General features: G+C 39.5%; 1 protein-coding gene across 1 annotated transcript in view; it reads right to left on the reverse strand.

Annotated features, from left to right (window-relative positions):
• The window catches only part of LOC128654543 (germ cell-specific gene 1-like protein), a 202,516-nt gene that overhangs the window by 42,828 nt on the left and 139,085 nt on the right, over nt 1–20,603 (reverse strand). Inside the window, exon 3 of the mRNA XM_053708522.1 lies at nt 1,264–1,416. Within this exon, the coding sequence (XP_053564497.1) occupies nt 1,264–1,416 (153 nt within the window). The remainder of the gene's footprint in view (nt 1–1,263; nt 1,417–20,603) is intronic.

Here is a 20,603-nt window from a genome sequence, read left to right on the forward strand (position 1 = left end):
GGTTACACTGCAGGTATCTGAAAGAGAGTTGATCCACATCTGCAAACACATCAGCACTGGAATGCAATGAAAGCTATATTTCAACATGATGGCTCCCATAACCTCAATTGTATTTAGTTTTTATGGCCCCTTTAACAATTATAAGATAGATGTGGCTGGTTTACCTATAATAGAGCTTAACTCCTAACTGGTTACTGTGATGAGGCACGAGGGGCAGGTATAAATTTACAGCACGCAATGTCTCCAATCCAAACAATACATTTTTTTTTAGACCAGTCTTTATTAAAGGGACATAAAATCCCAATTTTTTTCTTTGAAGATTCAGCTAGAGAATACAATTTCAAACAACATTCCAGTTTACTTCTATTATATAATTTGCTTCATTCTTTAGGTTTCTTTTGTTGAAGAAATAGCAATGCACATTGGTGAGCCTATAACAAGAGACATCTATTCGCAGCGATCAATCAGCATCTCCTGAGCCTATTTAGATATGCTTTTCAACAAAGGCTATCAAGAGAATGAAACACATTAGATAATAGAAGTAAATTGTAAATTTGTTTAAAATTACATGGTCTTTCGGAAATATGAAAGAAAAAATTTGGGTTTCATGTCCCAGTTTACCCAAAAAAATTATCCTCTTTAATTTGTTCCAAATGATCTATTTTACATGCTGGAGTGTATTGAATTGTTTACTAGTAGCTCATTAACCCATATTTCAGTATTTGAAATAGCTTATTTAACCTGTGGGTTCCCCACCTATACTGAAAGTTTTTGGACTTAAGTCCAAACTATTGACAAAACCAGCAGACAAAATTATACTCCCGGTGGGGTGTAGAAGAGATAACTAATAAAATTATAATTTTCCATTGTTCTCTCTAAGTATTGGGGTTTGGTTTACAAACAGACACAGGATAAGGAAACAAATGTGTGTACACAAAGTGATAAAATAATGAGATATGGTATTACCAGCAAGAACAACCCATTTGAAAATCAGCTATTTCATATCCACAAATAAACCTAAAAATGCAATTTCTCATACATTCTATATTCTGCAGCTGGTATAACAAGTCATATGCAGCTCAGATTACCATACAGCTTTAACATTGATTGGCTGATGCTACAGCACTCTAAAGCTCCCTGTACAGGTTGCTTGATGACATTGCAATGTTTCTGCCACATTGTGCTTAAATATTATATACTGTGACAATAATAACATAATATTATAAAAATCATATTAATAAATAATCTAAGTGAAGTCTTTACCTGATAATACAGTGAATATTGCTGCAAACGCATTCAGCTTCAGCCCATCAATCACTGATGTGTAGTAGCACACTTCTACTGACATAAGGCTTACTCCTGCAAGGAGCAAAGTAATGTACAGCACTTCCGCTACAATGGATAGCCACAGGACACCTACGTGCAGAGATAATAAAATAACAATTATAAGAAAGGTAGCAGTATACGCAGAATGAAGTCATTAACAGTAGCCACCTCAGAAAATATGCTATTATAGTAAAACGTCCTCTAAGTGTATTGAAATCTAATTATAAACCAGTGAGCATTTAAAATCAGTCTTAGCAGCTTTCGTTCCTAATATATGCTGTATATATGCAAATGTATGCTAATGAGCATGGTAAGTATGTTTATCCAGAAAATGTGACAACAACTGTATCAACCAACACTTCACCAGGGAGAAATAGAGCACTTTCGCATATATGTCCCTTTATGACAATTACATCACTTCAAACACTCATGCTGCGGATTGCTCTTGGCCATGGCATAGTTTATGTAAAGCAAAACTTATAAAATAAGCATATTCCTGACAAAAGACTTATTTCATGCAGTTAAATGCAAAAACACAATATGGATTTAATAGTAAGGAGTTTTTTGTTGTATTTATTGATGATGGAGATAAATAATGAACATATAAGTGTTCCGTGGGAGTTTCTTGGGCGTTCCATGGGAGTAACATGTATTTTAATGGGAAAACATTGCCATAACTTTCTAATTTTTAAAGCACTGTCCTCCACCTTTAATTCAATTTTTCAGTGGCGAGAATTTCCATTGTTAGAAATCTAGTGAATGTACAGGGAAACTTAGGGGTCGATTTATCAAAGGCTTTGAGCCCCTACGGCTGCAGGTTCTCACAAGAGAACCTGCACGCCGTATTTAACAAGCAGTGGTCACCAAACCGCTGCTCTCCTAACCCTTTGCCACTTCTAAAATGGTGAAAAACAATCTCTGTGGTTTAATCCGACCGGGGAGATTGACAGCTCCTGCCCGAGCATGATTGGCTATGCAAGGGCAGGGGGTGGGATTGCACGCGAGCGCAAAATAGCGCTCATATGAAATGCTGAATTCCGCCAGGGGAATTCAGCCAGCCACAGCCAAGCTGTGGCGGACATGGACGCGTATGTGCGCCCCTGTCCACCTCAGCTTGATAAATCGCCCCTTAAAGAGGCAGTGTAGTCAAAATTAAACTTTCATGATTCAGATAGGTCATGCAATTTTAAACAACTTTCCAATTTACTTTTATTAGCAAAATTGCTTTGTTCTATTGGTATTCTTTGTTGAAAGATAAACCTATGTAGACAAATGCTAATTTCTAAGTCCTTGAAGGCCAACTCTTATCTCAGTGCATTTTGATTTTTTTTCACAGCTAGACAGTGCTAGTTCATTTTATTATTATAGGTTATTTGTAGAGCGCCAACAGATTCCGCAGCGATGTGTGCAATATAGATAACATTGTTCTCACTCCTGAGGAGTTATCTTGAAATCAGCATTGAGTGGCTAAAATGCAAGTCTGTCAAAAGAACTGAGATAAGTGGACAGTATCCAGAGGCTTAGATACAAGGTAATCACAAAGGTAAATCTATAATAATATAACCATGTTAGTTATCCAAAACTGGATTATCTATCTTTTTAAACAGTAACAATTCTGGAGTAGACTGTCCCTTCAATTTACACATGCATTATTTAAAGTGATACTACACTTTATTTAACGTATGTTTGTATAAACATACTTTAAATACACCCCCCCCCCCCCCCCCCGCTGAGATCACTGGCGATGTAAGCGGACTATTGTTAAAACTGATCCCTTTCATTTCCTATGTTAGACACATTGACACTCGTCAGGACAGAGAGAGTCGGTAAACTTTCTTTTAAAATATCGCTGGACCCACAGATTGCGAGACTGTCGAGCCCAAGAAGGCAATTTACCATAGCTCTGTCGATACTTTCAACATGAGGGCCCACATATTCTCCACTTTGACCTGATCCTTAAAAATATCAGTCATGGGCTAGATTACAAGTGGATCGCAATAAGCATTATCACAACTGTCTTAACTTGCCAGTGTTTTAAAAGATGAAAGTAAACGGATGTGCTCGAGAGCAAAGAAAATGTGGGCTTGTCTGGTTAGCACGACTACCTAGCGTTAAGTGTAAGGAGTAAAAAAAGCTGCACAATGCACTACATAAGTACATTAAAATAAAATGCTACACTCATATATACACTATCTGATAAAAATTATTCATATAAATGTTTTAAAAAATTAATGTTAAAAGGGTACTTAAAAGTATATGGTAAATTACATTGTTTTTGACTGAAAAGGGCCAATATATATATATATATATATATATATATATATATATATATATATAATGCTTCAGCCTACGCTCACCATGGCGTTCTTCTGCGCTATCACATGACCGGCTGGATGGCCAATGAGGGTGCACGAAGGGGACACGTCCCTGTTCAGACGTGATCAGACATAGAAACGCAGAAATTTTCCTGCACTCCAGTGAGTAAGATAAAGGTTATTTATTAGTTCAATGCATTGAACCAATAAAGAACTTTTATCTTACTCACTGGAGTGCCAGAATATTTCTGTATTTCTATATATATGTCTAAATATGTGTGTGTGTATATATACTGTGTATATATATATATATATATACATACACATACACACACACGTGTATTTATGTGTTTATACATATATATATCTACATAAATATATACACATACACACACACATATATATATATATATACATACACATACACACACACACACGTGTATTTATGTGTTTATACATATATATATCTACATAAATATATACACATGCACACACACACGTGTATTTATGTGTTTATACATATATATATCTACATAAATATATACACATACACACACACATATATATATATATATACATACACATACACACACACGTGTATTTATGTGTTTATACATATATATATCTACATAAATATATACACATACACACACACATATATATATATATGAAGTCAAAAGATATACATTACTATCCTTTAAAAGAGGAAAAAATACAGCACTCGTGATTATGGAACAACTAGATTTATGCATTGTATTAGCCCTCCAAAAGGCAGAGCAACCACCAAACTGTGTATATACATACAAAACATATAATAAGGCTACAGGTGAATTAAAAAACGGCAGTAATCCTAGTCATGGGGAAAGTACCGATATTTGTGTCAATCTTCTTCAAAATCAAAGAAGCCGTGTGGAAAATGTATGCTCTGAATATCGGGAAGATTTACCAGGAAATCAAATATTTTAAGACCTCAGAAAAGTCATACAGGGAAGAAAGCATTGTCATGTTCTGACTGTGGAAAATGTTTTACTGAGGAATCAAGTCTTAGTAGACATCAGAAAATTCATTCACGACAGGAAGCATTTTCATGTTCTGACTGTGGGAATATCCAAAGTTTTAAAGTTAGCACGCATCTGGTTTTTCTCACACACGTGTAATACGTAAACTAACCATTGTACGTTGAAACTTTACTTTTAGCGCGCCGTTTAAAATCTGGTCCCATGTCTGTAAAATAACGGCTGGGTGGCAGTGGTAATGGTCAATGAGAACATATGTCACACCCATGAATATGAATAAAAATGTATTCATTTTCAGCACGAATAACCATTTTACAAAAACAAACAAAAAATGCTATACAGCATATATTATATACTAATGGGACAGTAAACCCAATGTCCCATAATAAAAACTGACCCCAGTACTGCCTTCTTAATGATTCTCACTGCAGAATTAGTTTTTTTTAAAGGGATAATCCAACCAAAATTGGAAACCACATGGGTGCATTTCGGTATTGAACAGAAGCAATTTTGTAATATACATGCATTAGCAGAAATGCTTCTAATAAAAGCTATAGTTGTTTCAAAAGTGTATTTAAGTATGCACCGTGCACCAGCATTATAAACACAACACTTGTTCGGAGAGCCTAAGGAGCTTGTACCATCTGTTAATGACTCCATTTGTTATTTGCTGACATGATACAAGCCCCACTGATTATTTGAGGAGCTGCATTATTTAAAATGTGGGTGCAGTGAAAATATCTAGCTATGCTTCACATGCACATGCAGAGAAAAATGTTAACACTAAAACAGTGATAACTTTTACTAGAAGCATTTTTGCCAATACAGGTATATTAAAAATATGTTTCTATTTAAAGATGCAATAAATCTATGTGCAATTATATTTTGACTGCAATGTCCCTTTAATAATTTTTTTAAACCAAAAAAGCACTAAAAACATGGTGCATTGCCAGCAAACTGCTTCAGTTATCTTTTTTCCTTATTAGACTGACGTACACTGCTTCCGCTATTGAGTTCCGCATTTGAGCGTGCGCGCAGAGCTGGTTAATAATGGCTTCTGATTCACCATATTACGGTACCGGATGTTTGCAGTGCTTCTTATGATTACAATATATATATTAGTAAATAAATTAATATTGCCATGGGCTATCGTTGAAAGCACAGTTCAGGGGTGTATGTTATGGGACAGTCTATAGAATAACATTTACGGTCCCTTTAAAAAATCCCACTGGTAGATGCAACAAACAAAATTTGGCTTTAATAGCCCTTTAGTTTTGAATTCCTGTATTAATCGCTTGTTTTCTATGTGTCTGCTTGATTAAAAGGTTTCCGGTAGTTCCTGCCATTCTCCTGTAACAAGGATCACTCCAGTGAGGTTGATGATAGCTTTGATGAGATGATGTGCTGTACATTGCTGTAATTAATGAATATCTGAAGAGGCCATTTTTACCATTACGGGCTATTAGCTTCCATTAGCATTATTAGGAGTTTCTAGTCAATGACGCGATCAGCAGTTTTGTTCTTTATTAAAATGCCTAAGTAGCTTACTTATGCTACTGCAGTATCAGCTGTATTTTACCTAGTTTTAAACTGTTAATCTCCCATTGGTGCATTGATCTTTACAATGTCTTGTGCAAAATCTGTATCTGTCTTTCTCTTTATGTACACACACACACACACACACACTCACATGCACACACACAGATGTATGCACACACACACATGTACACACACGTATACACACACACACACACATACTCACATGCACACACACAGATGTATACACACACATGCTCACACAGACACACACACACATGTATACACACACACACAAATGTATACACACACACACACAAATGTATACACACGTATACACACACACATACACATGTACACACACATGGACACACACACGTATACACACACATGTATACATACACACACATGTATACACACACACAAATGTATACACACACATGTACACACACACACACACAAATGTATACACACACATGTACACACACACATGTATAACAGATCTACATAGACACACACACACACAAACAGATGTGTATACACAGACATACTCACATGCATACACACCGATGTAAAAATCCACAAATCCAGAATTCCAAATTTATTCTGAAATCCTAACTTTTTAATGAATATGTTTTTAAAAATAAATTTATGAAAATTAAAATTTTCCCCACAAGTCAAAACTGTCTCTGTCTGCGTCTTTGGTTTGTTTTTTGTTTTCTAAAATTAAAATAATAGTCTATATTATTATTATTATTTATTATTAAGATGGAAAAGTGCAACACCTGGATTTGCACAGATCTTAATGTGTTGCACTTTCAGAAGATGAAATCTGGCTCCGAAAGAGTCGAATGCTGCGAGTGACGGCCTCCTTCTATATTCGAATACAAATTAAATACTCAAATACACATCTAGTAAGCACCAATTGAGTAGCCAATCCAGGCTTCAGTCTAGGGAGACTCAAGTCCAGATTGGCTACTCAAAATAATTTAAAAAATGCCTTACATGGCTGAAAAGCCATTCTACAGTAGAAAATAGAATTATCTTGTAATTACAAGGTGCTTACTAGATGTGCATTTTTGTATTTAATTTGTCTTATGCAGCAGAGCCAGCAGAGTACATTTCTAGCTCTGAGAATGAAAAAATCTGCGATTTTCAGAACTTAAGTACTTAACAAGGATGCAAAATAAATTCCGAATGTATATTGCAAAGTTGTTTTATTACACATAATTAAATATTTTATATTAAAATATTAAGGTGGTCTATAACATCTAAAATAATTTATAAAAATAATTAAAGGGATAGAGGGTAGTAAACAAATTAAACACTAAACATATAAATAAAACGATAGCAATAGCAAAGCTATATTTTGATAAGCTTAAAGGGGCAGTAAACCTAGAAAATAATGTTATATAATTGGTTTTCACTCTGAGCGCATCTGGACAGCTGTCTAGTCACAGCCTGGCCCGATTGTGCCATTACACTCAATGTAGCTTGCTCCCGCTATCAGACAGAGCAGGAGCGAGCTACAATAGCATTTTATGATTCAAAAAGAGCATGCAGTTTTAAGACACTTTCCATTTTACTTCCATTATTACATTTTGCACGGTCTTTTTATATTTACACTTTCTGATGAACAAGATCCTACTGAGCATGTGCACAAGCTCACAGGGTATACGTATACTAGTCTGTGATTGGCTCATGTCTATCTCATGATACAGGGGGCCGGAAAATCAGAAAAAACTAAATTTGTCAGAAAAAAAAAAATCTACAATTCAGAGTAGGTGCTATTGCATTGTCTTTTTATTAGGGACATGTAAATTATGTAATTCTACTGCATTGAGTGGTCCTTTAAATTGCTATTATTTGCAATCAGGGGCTGTTTCATTTTTTTCAGAAGGCAAATATGCTACAAGTAAAATAACACACAGAAGACACCATGCCCATACCTAAGTATGCATGCACTGTTTTTTTCCTCCCCAGCTGTAGAACACAAGCAGACAGACTGTCAAGGAGCAGGTGATGTCATGTGTATTGCTTCTGGTCCCAAGCTGTAGAACACAAGCAGAAGGACTGTCAAGGAGCAGGTGATGTCATGTGTATTGCTTCTGGTCCCAAGCTGTAGAACACAAGCAGAAGGACTGTCAAGGAGCAGGTGATGTCATGTGTATTGCTTCTGGTCCCAAGCTTTAGAACACAAGCAGAAGGACTGTCAAGGAGCAGGTGATGTCATGTGTATTGCTTCTGGTCCCAAGCTGTAGAACACAAGCAGAAGGACTGTCAAGGAGCAGGTGATGTCATGTGTATTGCTTCTGGTCCCAAGCTGTAGAACACAAGCAGAAGGACTATCAAGGAGCAGGTGATGTCATGTGTATTGCTTCTGGTCCCCAGCTGTAGAACACAAGCAGAAGGACTGTCAAGGAGCAGGTGATGTCATGTGTATTGTTTCTGGTCCCCAGCTGTAGAACACAAGCAGAAGGACTGTCAAGGAGCAGGTGATGTCATGTGTATTGCTTCTGGTCCCAAGATGTAGAACACAAGCAGACAGACTGTCAAGGAGCAGGTGATGTCATGTGTATTACTTCTGGTCCCCAGCTGTAGAACACAAGCAGAAGGACTGTCAAGGAGCAGGTGATGTCATGTGTATTGCTTCTGGTCCCCGGCTTTAGAACACAAGCAGAAGGACTGTCAAGGAGCAGATGATGTCATGTGTATTGCTTCTGGTCCCCAGCTGTAGAACACAAGCAGAAGGACTGTCAAGGAGCAGGTGATGTCATGTGTATTGCTTCTGGTCCCCGGCTTTAGAACACAAGCAACAGGACTGTCAAGGAGCAGGGGATGTCATGTGTATTGCTTCTGGTCCCCAGCTGTAGAACACAAGCAACAGGACTGTCAAGGAGCAGGTAATGTCATGTGTATTGCTTCTGGTCCCCAGCTGTAGAACACAAGCAGCAGGACTGTCAAGGAGCAGGTGATATCATGTGTATTGCTTCTGGTCCCCAGATGTAGAACACAAGCAACAGGACTGTCAAGGAGCAGGTGATGTCATGTGTATTGCTTCTGGTCCCCAGCTGTAGAACACAAGCAACAGGACTGTCAAGGAGAAGGCGATGTCATGTGCATTGCTTCTGGTCCCCGGCTGTAGAACACAAGCAGATGGGCTGTCAAAGAGCAAGCGATGTCATGTGTATTGCTACTGGTCCCCGGCTGTAGAACACAAGCAGAAGGACTGTCAAGGAGCAGGTGATGTCATGTGTATTGCTTCTGGTCCCCGGCTTTAGAACACAAGCAGCAGGACTGTCAAGGAGCAGTTGATGTCATGTGTATTGCTTCTGGTCCCCAGCTGTAGAACACAAGCAGCAGGGCTGTCAAGGAGTAGGTGATGTCATGTGTATTGCTTCTGGTCCCCGGCTGTAGAACACAAGCAGCAGGACTGTCAAGGAGCAGGGGATGTCATGTGTATTGCTTCTGGTCCCCAGCTGTAGAACACAAGCAGAAGGACTGTCAAGGAGCAGGTGATGTCATGTGTATTGCTTCTGGTCCCCAGCTGTAGAACACAAGCAGAAGGACTGTCAAGGAGCAGGTGATGTCATGTGTATTGCTTCTGGTCCCCAGCTGTAGAACACAAGCAGCAGGACTGTCAAGAAGCAGGTGATGTCATGTGTATTGCTTCTGGTCCCCAGCTGTAGAACACAAGCAGAAGGACTGTCAAGGAGCAGGTGATGTCATGTGTATTGCTTCTGGTCCCCAGCTGTAGAACACAAGCAGACAGACTGTCAAGGAGCAGGTGATGTCATGTGTATTGCTTCTGGTCCCCGGCTTTAGAACACAAGCAGAAGGACTGTCAAGGAGCAGGTGATGTCATGTGTATTGCTTCTGGTCCCCAGCTGTAGAACACAAGCAGAAGGACTGTCAAGGAGCAGGTGATGTCATGTGTATTGCTTCTGGTCCCCGGCTGTAGAACACAAGCAGCAGGACTGTCAAGGAGCAGGTGATGTCATGTGTATTGCTTCTGGTCCCCAGCTGTAGAACACAAGCAGAAGGACTGTCAAGGAGCAGGTGATGTCATGTGTATTGCTTCTGGTCCCCGGCTGTAGAACACAAGCAGCAGGACTGTCAAGGAGCAGGGGATGTCATGTGTATTGCTTATGGTCCCCAGCTGTGGAACACAAGCAGAAGGACTGTCAAGGAGCAGGTGATGTCATGTGTATTGCTTCTGGTCCCCGGCTGTAGAACACAAGCAGCAGGACTGTCAAGGAGCAGGGGATGTCATGTGTATTGCTTCTTGTCCCCAGCTGTAGAACACAAGCAGAAGGACTGTCAAGGAGCAGGCGATGTCATGTGTATTGCTTCTGGTCCCCAGCTGTAGAACACAAGCAGAAGGACTGTCAAGGATCAGCTGATGTCATGTGTATTGCTTCTGGTCCCCAGCTGTAGAACACAAGCAGAAGGACTGTCAAGGAGCAGGTGATGTCATGTGTATTGCTTCTGGTCCCCAGCTGTAGAACACAAGCAGAAGGACTGTCAAGGAGCAGGCGATGTCATGTGTATTGCTTCTGGTCCCCAGCTGTAGAACACAAGCAGAAGGACTGTCAAGGAGCAGATGATGTCATGTGTATTGCTTCTGGTCCCCAGCTGTAGAACACAAGCAGAAGGACTGTCAAGGAGCAGGTGATGTCATGTGTATTGCTTCTGGACCCCGGCTGTAGAACACAAGCAGAAGGACTGTCAAGGAGCAGGCAATGTCATGTGTATTGCTTCTGGTCCCTGGCTGTAGAACACAAGCAGCAGGACTGTCAAGGAGCAGGTGATGTCATGTGTATTGCTTCTGGTCCTCAGCTGTAGAACACAAGTAGAAGGACTGTCAAGGAGCAGATGATGTCATGTGTATTGCTTCTGGTCCCCAGCTGTAGAACACAAGCAGAAGGACTGCCAAGGAGAAGGTGATGTCATGTGTATTGCTTCTGGTCCCCAGCTGTAGAACACAAGCAGCAGGACTGTCAAGGAGCAGGTGATGTCATGTGTATTGCTTCTGGTCCCCAGCTGTAGAACACAAGCAACAGGACTGTCAAGGAGCAGGCGATGTCATGTGCATTGCTTCTGGTCCCCGGCTGTAGAACACAAGCAGATGGGCTGTCAAGGAGCAGGCGATGTCATGTGTATTGCTTCTGGTCCCCAGCCGTAGAACACAAGCAGAAGGACTGTCAAGGAGCAGGTGATGTCATGTGTATTGCTTCTGGTCCCCAGCTGTAGAACACAAGCAGCAGGACTGTCAAGGAGCAGGTGATGTCATGTGTATTGCTTCTGGTCCCCAGATGTAGAACACAAGCAGAAGGACTGTCAAGGAGCAGGTGATGTCATGTGTATTGCTTCTGGTCCCCAGCTGTAGAACACAAGCACCAGGACTGTCAAGGAGCAGGTGATGTCATGTGTATTGCTTCTGGTCCCCAGATGTAGAACACAAGCAGAAGGACTGTCAAGGAGCAGGTGATGTCATGTGTATTGCTTCTGGTCCCCTGCTGTAGAACACAAGCAGCAGGACTGTCAAGGAGCAGGTGATGTCATGTGTATTGCTTCTGGTCCCCAGCTGTAGAACACAAGCAGAAGGACTGTCAAGGAGCAGGTGATGTCATGTGTATTGCTTCTGGTCCCCAGCTGTAGAACACAAGCAGCAGGACTGTCAAGGAGCAGGTGATGTCATGTGTATTGCTTCTGGTCCCCAGCTGTAGAACACAAGCAGAAGGACTGTCAAGGAGCAGGTGATATCATGTGTATTGCTTCTGGTCCCCAGCTGTAGAACACAAGCAGCAGGACTGTCAAGGAGCAGGTGATGTCATGTGTATTGCTTCTGGTCCCCAGATGTAGAACACAAGCAGAAGGACTGTCAAGGAGCAGGTGATGTCATGTGTATTGCTTCTGGTCCCCAGCTGTAGAACACAAGCAGCAGGACTGTCAAGGAGCAGGTGATGTCATGTGTATTGCTTCTGGTCCCAAGATGTAGAACACAAGCAGAAGGACTGTCAAGGAGCAGGTGATGTCATGTGTATTGCTTCTGGTCCCCAGCTGTAGAACACAAGCAGCAGGACTGTCAAGAAGCAGGTGATGTCATGTGTATTGCTTCTGGTCCCCAGCTGTAGAACACAAGCAGAAGGACTGTCAAGGAGCAGGTGATGTCATGTGTATTGTTTCTGGTCCCCAGCTGTAGAACACAAGCAGCAGGACTGTCAAGGGCAGGTGATGTCATGTGTATTGCTTCTGGTCCCCAGCTGTAGAACACAAGCAGAAGGACTGTCAAGGAGCAGCTGATGTCATGTGTATTGCTTCTGGTCCCCAGCTGTAGAACACAATCAGCAGGACTGTCAAGGAGCAGGTGATGTCATGTGTATTGCTTCTGGTCCCCAGCTGTAGAACACAAGTAGAAGGACTGTCAAGGAGCAGGCAATGTCATATGTATTGCTTCTGGTCCCCGGCTGTAGAACACAAGTAGAAGGACTGTCAAGGAGCAGATGATGTCATGTGTATTGCTTCTGGTCCCTGGCTGTAGAACACAAGCAGAAGGACTGTCAAGGAGCAGGTGATGTCATGTGTATTGCTTCTGGTCCCCAGCTGTAGAACACAAGCAGAAGGACTGTCAAGGAGCAGGTGATGTCATGTGTATTGCTTCTGGTCCCCAGCTGTAGAACACAAGCAGCAGGACTGTCAAGAAGCAGGTGATGTCATGTGTATTGCTTCTGGTCCCCAGCTGTAGAACACAAGCAGAAGGACTGTCAAGGAGCAGGTGATGTCATGTGTATTACTTCTGGTCCCCAGCTGTAGAACACAAGCAGAAGGACTGTCAAGGAGCAGGTTATGTCATGTGTATTGCTTCTGGTCCTCAGCTGTAGAACACAAGCAGCAGGACTGTCAAGGAGCAGGTGATGTCATGTGTATTGCTTCTGGTCCCCAGTTGTAGAACACAAGCAGAAGGACTGTCAAGGAGCAGGTGATGTCATGTGTATTGCTTCTGGTCCCTGGCTGTAGAACACAAGCAGAAGGACTGTCAAGGAGCAGGCGATGTCATGTGTATTGCTTCTGGTCCCCAGCTGTAGAACACAAGCAGCAGGACTGTCAAGGAGCAGGTGATGTCATGTGTATTGCTTCTGGTCCCCAGCTGTAGAACACAAGCAGAAGGACTGTCAAGGAGCAGCTGATTTCATGTGTATTGCTTCTGGTCCCCAGCTGTAGAACACAAGCAGAAGGACTGTCAAGGAGCAGGTGATGTCATGTGTATTGCTTCTGGTCCCCAGCTGTAGAACACAAGCAGAAGGACTGTCAAGGAGCAGGTGATGTCATGGTTATTGCTTCTGGTCCCCAGCTGTAGAACACAAGCAGAAGGACTGTCAAAGAGCAGGTGATGTCATGTGTATTGCTTCTGGTACCCAGCTGTAGAACACAAGCAGAAGGACTGTCAAGGAGCAGGTGATGTCATGTGTATTGCTTCTGGTCCCCGGCTATAGAACACAAGCAGCAGGGCTGTCAAGGAGCAGGCAATGTCATGGTTATTGCTTCTAGTCCCTCTGCGCATGCCCACTTAGTGAAAAATGAGAGTGCACAAGCAGGAACAATAGCTAAATATTAGAGGGTTGCTTTAAGGGAACATAAAACCCAACATTTTTATTTTATGATTCAGATTTTAAATATTTTTTTCACTTTACTTCTGTTATCACATTTTCTTTGTTTTCTTGTTATTCAATGTTAAAAGGGATGTAAGCTCAAGGGTGTGCACGTGCACTACATGGTAGCAGTTTTTCAATAATGTTATATATTAGCAAGAACACTAGATGGCCGCACTATTTCCTGGCATGCAATGCTCCAGATGTGTGCACCTATCTAGATATCACTTCAACAAAGAATAACATGAGAATGATGCAGTTTAAAATAGAAGTCAATTGGAAACTTTTTAAAAATTTGGTTTCATGTCCCTTTAATCTCAACATATTTTTTGTTGTTATTTTTGTCTGTTTTTATGCTCGTTAAGCTATTTACTGTTTTCCAACAAAGCAGTGAAAGTTCTGTTTATTGCAAATATTCTGTTTGCTTCAAAATAAACAGCTTTATTTGAATATGTCTAGAATTGAGAACAATATATTTAACATGTTAAACATAGAACCCTTTCCTCTGAATACTTAAAGGGACAGTCTAGTCCAAAATAAACTTTCATGATTCAGATAGAGCATGTAATTTTAAACAATTTTCAAGTTTACTTTTATCACCAATTTTGCTTTGTTCTCTTGGTATTCTTAGTTGAAAGCTAAACCTAGGAGGTTCATATGCTTATTTCTAAGCCCTTGAAGGTCGCCTTTTCTCTCAGGGCATTTTGACAGTTTTTCACCAATAGAGGGTGTTAGTTCATGTGTGTCATATAGATAACACTGTGCTCACGCATGTGGAGTTTAGGTTAGCCACCTCTGATTGGCTAAAATGGATGTCTGACAAAAGAACTGAAATAAGGGGGCAGTTTGCAGAGGCTTAGATACAAGGTAATCACAGAGGTAAAAAGTATAATAATATAACTGTGTTGGTTGTGCAAAACTAGGGAATGGGTAATAAAGGGATTGTCTATCTTTTTAAACAATAAAAATTCTGGTGTAGACTGTCCCTTTAATGTTCACCAGAGGCTTTCTGGGACTTTTAATACCAATTCCCTTGTTTTGCATAACCAACACAGTTATATTAATGCACTTTTTTACCTTTGTAATTACCTTGTATCTAAGCCTCAGCAGACTGCCCCCTTATTTCAGTTCTTTTGACAGACAAACATTTTAGCCAACCAGTGCTGACTCATAAATAACTACACGGGAGTGAGCACAATGTTATCTATATGGCACATAAGAACAAGCACTGTCTAGCTGTGAAAAACTATTAAAATGCACTGAGATAAGAGGTGACATTCAAGGCTTAGAAATTAGCATATAAGCTAGCTTTCAACAAAAAATACAAAGAGAACAAAGCAAATTTGATGATTAAAGTAAATTTGAAAGTTGTTTAAAACAGGATGCCCTATCTAAATCATGAAAGTTTAATTTTGACTTTACTGCCCCTTTAGGGAACTTGTGGGTGTCCACCTCCATTTTGTTTGGATTGCTATGGTGGGAGGGTCCAAGGCATGCTGTGGGTATGGCTGGGTGTATCATGGCAGGGGAAGACTATGTCCTCAGGCTGTCCCTGAAAACTAGGACATTTGCCCTGCCGGAGAACCTGTGGGCTGTGGGACAGTTGGGATATCTGCATATTTATTATCAAATGTTAATGGTTTAATATTCTGTTATGCAAGTTATTTTAGTAAACAAAGCTGTTACCGTCATAATCCATGAGTTTGTGTGCATGTAGGTTTCATTGTAACAATAATTTAAAGGATTACTAACTTTTAAATTTTTTAACCCCAACAAACACCATAAAATGTAAGATAAACATAAAGTGAATCTTACTGACCTTATATTTTTCGAAAACGATAGTGCCTAACGCTTGAGTTTTAATTCTTATTTATCCACAATGACATCACGAAAGCCTTCCCTCTAATATGGGCATTACCTGTTAGCAAGCAATAACCTATCCGATTTCTTCCTCTTGCATATCATTACATGAGGAATCAACCCTACTTCACATGCGCATCAAAATCCCCCAAATCGTGCATGCGCATTTCTTATGGTTGCTGCCAAATTTACACTCACATAACTGAAAAACGTAGAGCGGGGGTTCTATATTCCAGCCAGTGTTTCAAGGAGTGACTTTTTCAGTGACGTTGCGCAATCTTTCGCATGCGCATGGCTTAAAAGAAGCGCCATATTTCAACTGTAGTTGTCAGCCAGGATTGGACAAGACATAAGGATACCCATGGAGTGGGTTTGGAAAGCAACACAATTTTGATGAATGACAATGGCAATACGGTAAAGATCTGATTAGGAGATAATATTGAGAAAATGCTTAAAGGGACACTCAATCAAAATTAAACTTTCATTATTCAGATAGAGCATGCCATTTTAAACAACTTTCCAATTTACTTCCATTAACAAAATGTTCCACAGTCTTTTTATATTTAAACTTTTTTAGTCACCAGCTCCTACTGAGCATGTGCATAAGTATGTATGCATTTGTGATTGGCTGATGGCTGTCACATGGTATGGGGGAGTGGAAAAAGACATAACTTTTAAAATTGCCAGAAAAAAAAATCTAATACTCATTTGAAGTTCAGACTAAGTGCTATTGCATTGCCTTGTAAACTTGCATTTGTTGATTATGCAAATCTACTGTGTTGACTGGTCCTTTAATAAGGGAAGTTAATTAAATCGTTACAAGCTTAGTTCATTTTTGCTTACAGTGTCCATTTAAGTAAAATATATCAAGCAAATAAGCTACTATAAACTAAGTTTGTATTCTATATTTCTTTGCTACTTTATCCTGCAATAATATATTTCCTTTTCAAATCATTACAACACTTTAGCCCCATTTCGCTCACTTAAAGGGACACTGAACCCAATTTTTTTCCTTTCATGATTCAGATAGAGCATGACATTTTAATCAACTTTCTAATTTACTCCTATTATCAATTTTTCTTCATTCTCTTGCTATCTTTATTTTAAAAGCAGTAATGTAAATCTTAGCAGCCAGCCCATTTTAGGTTCAGCACCATGGATAGTGCTTGCTTATTGGAGGCTTACATTTACCCACCAATAAGCAAGCATACCCCAAGTTCTCAACCAAAAATGGGCTGGCTCCTATGCATCACATTCCTGCTTTTTAAATAGAGATAGCAAGAGAACAAAGATAAATTGATAGTAGGAGTAAATTAGAAAGTTGATTAAAATTGCATGCTCTATCTGAATCATAAAAGAAAAAATGTGGGTTTAAAACATACTAGTGTGTATATACAGGGAGTGCAGAATTATTAGGCAAATGAGTATTTTGACCACATCATCCTCTTTATGCATGTTGTCTTACTCCAAGCTGTATAGGCTCGAAAGCCTACTACCAATTAAGCATATTAGGTGATGTGCATCTCTGTAATGAGAAGGGGTGTGGTCTAATGATATCAACACCCTATATCAGGTGTGCATAATTATTAGGCAACTTCCTTTCCTTTGGCAAAATGGGTCAAAAGAAGGACTTGACAGGCTCAGAAAAGTCAAAAATAGTGAGATATCTTGCAGAGGGATGCAGCACTCTTAAAATTGCAAAGCTTCTGAAGCTTGATCATCGAACAATCAAGCGTTTCATTCAAAATAGTCAACAGGGTCTCAAGAAGCGTGTGGAAAAACCAAGGCGCAAAATAACTGCCCATGAACTGAGAAAAGTCAAGCGTGCAGCTGCCAAGATGCCACTTGCCACCAGTTTGGCCATATTTCAGAGCTGCAACATCACTGGAGTGCCCAAAAGCACAAGGTGTGCAATACTCAGAGACATGGCCAAGGTAAGAAAGGCTGAAAGACGACCACCACTGAACAAGACACACAAGCTGAAACGTCAAGACTGGGCCAAGAAATATCTCAAGACTGATTTTTCTAAGGTTTTATGGACTGATGAAATGAGAGTGAGTCTTGATGGGCCAGATGGATGGGCCCGTGGCTGGATTGGTAAAGGGCAAAGAGCTCCAGTCCAACTCAGACGCCAGCAAGGTGGAGGTGGAGTACTGGTTTGGGCTGGTATCATCAAAGATGAGCTTGTGGGGCCTTTTCGGGTTGAGGATGGAGTCAAGGTCAACTCCCAGTCCTACTGCCAGTTTCTGGAAGACACCTTCTTCAAGCAGTGGTACAGGAAGAAGTCTGCATCCTTCAAGAAAAACATGATTTTCATGCAGGACAATGCTCCATCACACGCGTCCAAGTACTCCACAGCGTGGCTGGCAAGAAAGGGTATAAAAGAAGAAAATCTAATGACATGGCCTCCTTGTTCACCTGATCTGAACCCCATTGAGAACCTGTGGTCCATCATCGAATGTGAGATTTACAAGGAGGGAAAACAGTACACCTCTCTGAACAGTGTCTGGGAGGCTGTGGTTGCTGCTGCACGCAATGTTGATGGTGAACAGATCAAAACACTGACAGAATCCATGGATGGCAGGCTTTTGAGTGTCCTTGCAAAGAAAGGTGGCTATATTGGTCACTGTTTTGTTTTTGTTTTGTTTTTGAATGTCAGAAATGTATATTTGTGAATGTTGAGATGTTATATTGGTTTCACTGGTAAAAATAAATAATTGAAATGGGTATATATTTGTTTTTTGTTAAGTTGCCTAATAATTATGCACAGTAATAGTCACCTGCACACACAGATATCCCCCTAAAATAGCTATAACTAAAAACAAACTAAAAACTACTTCCAAAACTATTCAGCTTTGATATTAATGAGTTTTTTGGGTTAATTGAGAACATGGTTGTTGTTCAATAATAAAATTAATCCTCAAAAATACAACTTGCCTAATAATTCTGCACTCCCTGTATATATATATATATATATATATATATATATATATATATATATATATATATATATATATATATATATATATATAGTGTGTATATATTATATCACAAAATAATATTACAGACTTCTAATAAAACTGTAGGAATACATTTAAATTATTATTATTATCGGTTGTTTGTAGAACGCCAACAGATTCCGCAGTGCTATAAACATAGGCGGTATACAAGGTAACATTTGTAGGGATCAAATGGGTAGAGGGCCCTGCCTAGAGTCGCACTGTTGTAGTCAGCTCTTAGGAAGGTGATCTGCAAACAGTTGGGCTCTTAGGCTTACATGCTAAGGGGGTTCATGGCGAATAGTAATGGAGGAGAGGAACTGGTATTAGCAAAGGTTAGCGTAGGTTGTATGCATCCCTGAACAGTAGAGTCTTTAGGGAGCGCTTGAAGCTTTAAATATTTAAAAATTGATTGTTTTTGACACATTCAATCACATTTATTTTTATAAAATATTAGGGGGAAAAATGAATGTCAAAAACACTTCAGGACACAACAACACTTTTTTACTGTCTTCTACAGCTGGGCCGGAAAAAAGACAAGAAATTTAACTGATCGTAAAAAATTGATGACACTTGAAATAAATAAATGAGAAAAAGAAATGAATTATTAAATTATCATGTGCCCTCAATATAACCACTATATATTTCATTTAAGCTTTTTTTGAAATGCACTTTTGAATTAATGCATAACATCAAAATATATTATAGTTTCTGACAGAAAAATAATACAATTTATAGCATCTTCTGAATATGAATGTAAAAAAGAGACATTTCCACATTCTCAAAATACGCAAGAGTATTTCTCATTTACAGAAATTAATGATTACAGATGGGTTTCTTCCTCACCTCAGTAACATTTTCATCTAATCTCTAACCTTTCCACATGCTTTTTTTGGGGGGTTGGGATTCAATGTTAATTGTTACTATTGAAAAAATATACTAGTAATGTAAATATTTACCAAATAGCTATTTGACATTTTCAAATGCAGTAAACATTCTAAACCACCTGTTTTCAAACCTGTTCTCAGGCCTTCTCTAACTTGGTATTCTTTATTTGGGTAGCGCTTGCTGATTGGTGGCTACATTTAGTCACCAATCAGCAAACGCTACCCAGGTGCTGAACCAAAAATGTAATAAAGATGCTAAGAGAAAGAAGAAAAATTGACAATAGGAGTAAATTAGAAAGTCTATCTGTACCATGAAAAAAATAAAATAAGGATTATTTAAAGGGGCATTCATTTTTTTTGTTTGGAAAAAAGAGATTTTTAAAGTATACTTTTTTATTTTTTTAAACTGATGTTTCTGTGCTGTATAATGCTATGTTCCATGCTTGTGGAGGCTTGTTGTTTTCAACCAATTAGCATGCATGCAACTGTTTCAGATGATCACAGTTTTTAGTTCAACTTCTGCTCACAAGCAGTTTAAATCCCTTTACAAAAGTTGTCAAGAATTTTAATTTTATATATTTTTCCCTCTCTTCCGTTAAAGGAATAGCTCTAGAGTTTACAGAACATTGTGGGGTGTTCATCTAAGTTTATGCTCTAGAACATTGTTTTTCAACACGGTCCTCAATTTCCCCCTACAGGCCAGGTTCTCATTGTAGCTGAACCATTGAACAGAGGAAACAATCATCTTACTGTTGAGAGCAGGTTAGTAACCATGGTTACGGATCAGCTGATTACTTCATCTGTGCACTGGTTCAGCTATAATGAAAATCTGGCCTGTTGGGGCTACTTGAGGACCGTGGTTTAGAAACACTGCTTTAGAATCTAAGACATAAATAGGGCAGGGACAGGCAGTGGAACTGAGCACCAAAACTACATGCAGTATGGTTGAATGGATATAAACTCTAGACTTCTACCTATAAGAACCTAAGTTTATCTCCCTTAGGTGAAGGTT

Source organism: Bombina bombina, chromosome 1 (assembly GCF_027579735.1).
Source record: "Bombina bombina isolate aBomBom1 chromosome 1, aBomBom1.pri, whole genome shotgun sequence".
Lineage (NCBI taxonomy): Eukaryota > Metazoa > Chordata > Amphibia > Anura > Bombinatoridae > Bombina > Bombina bombina.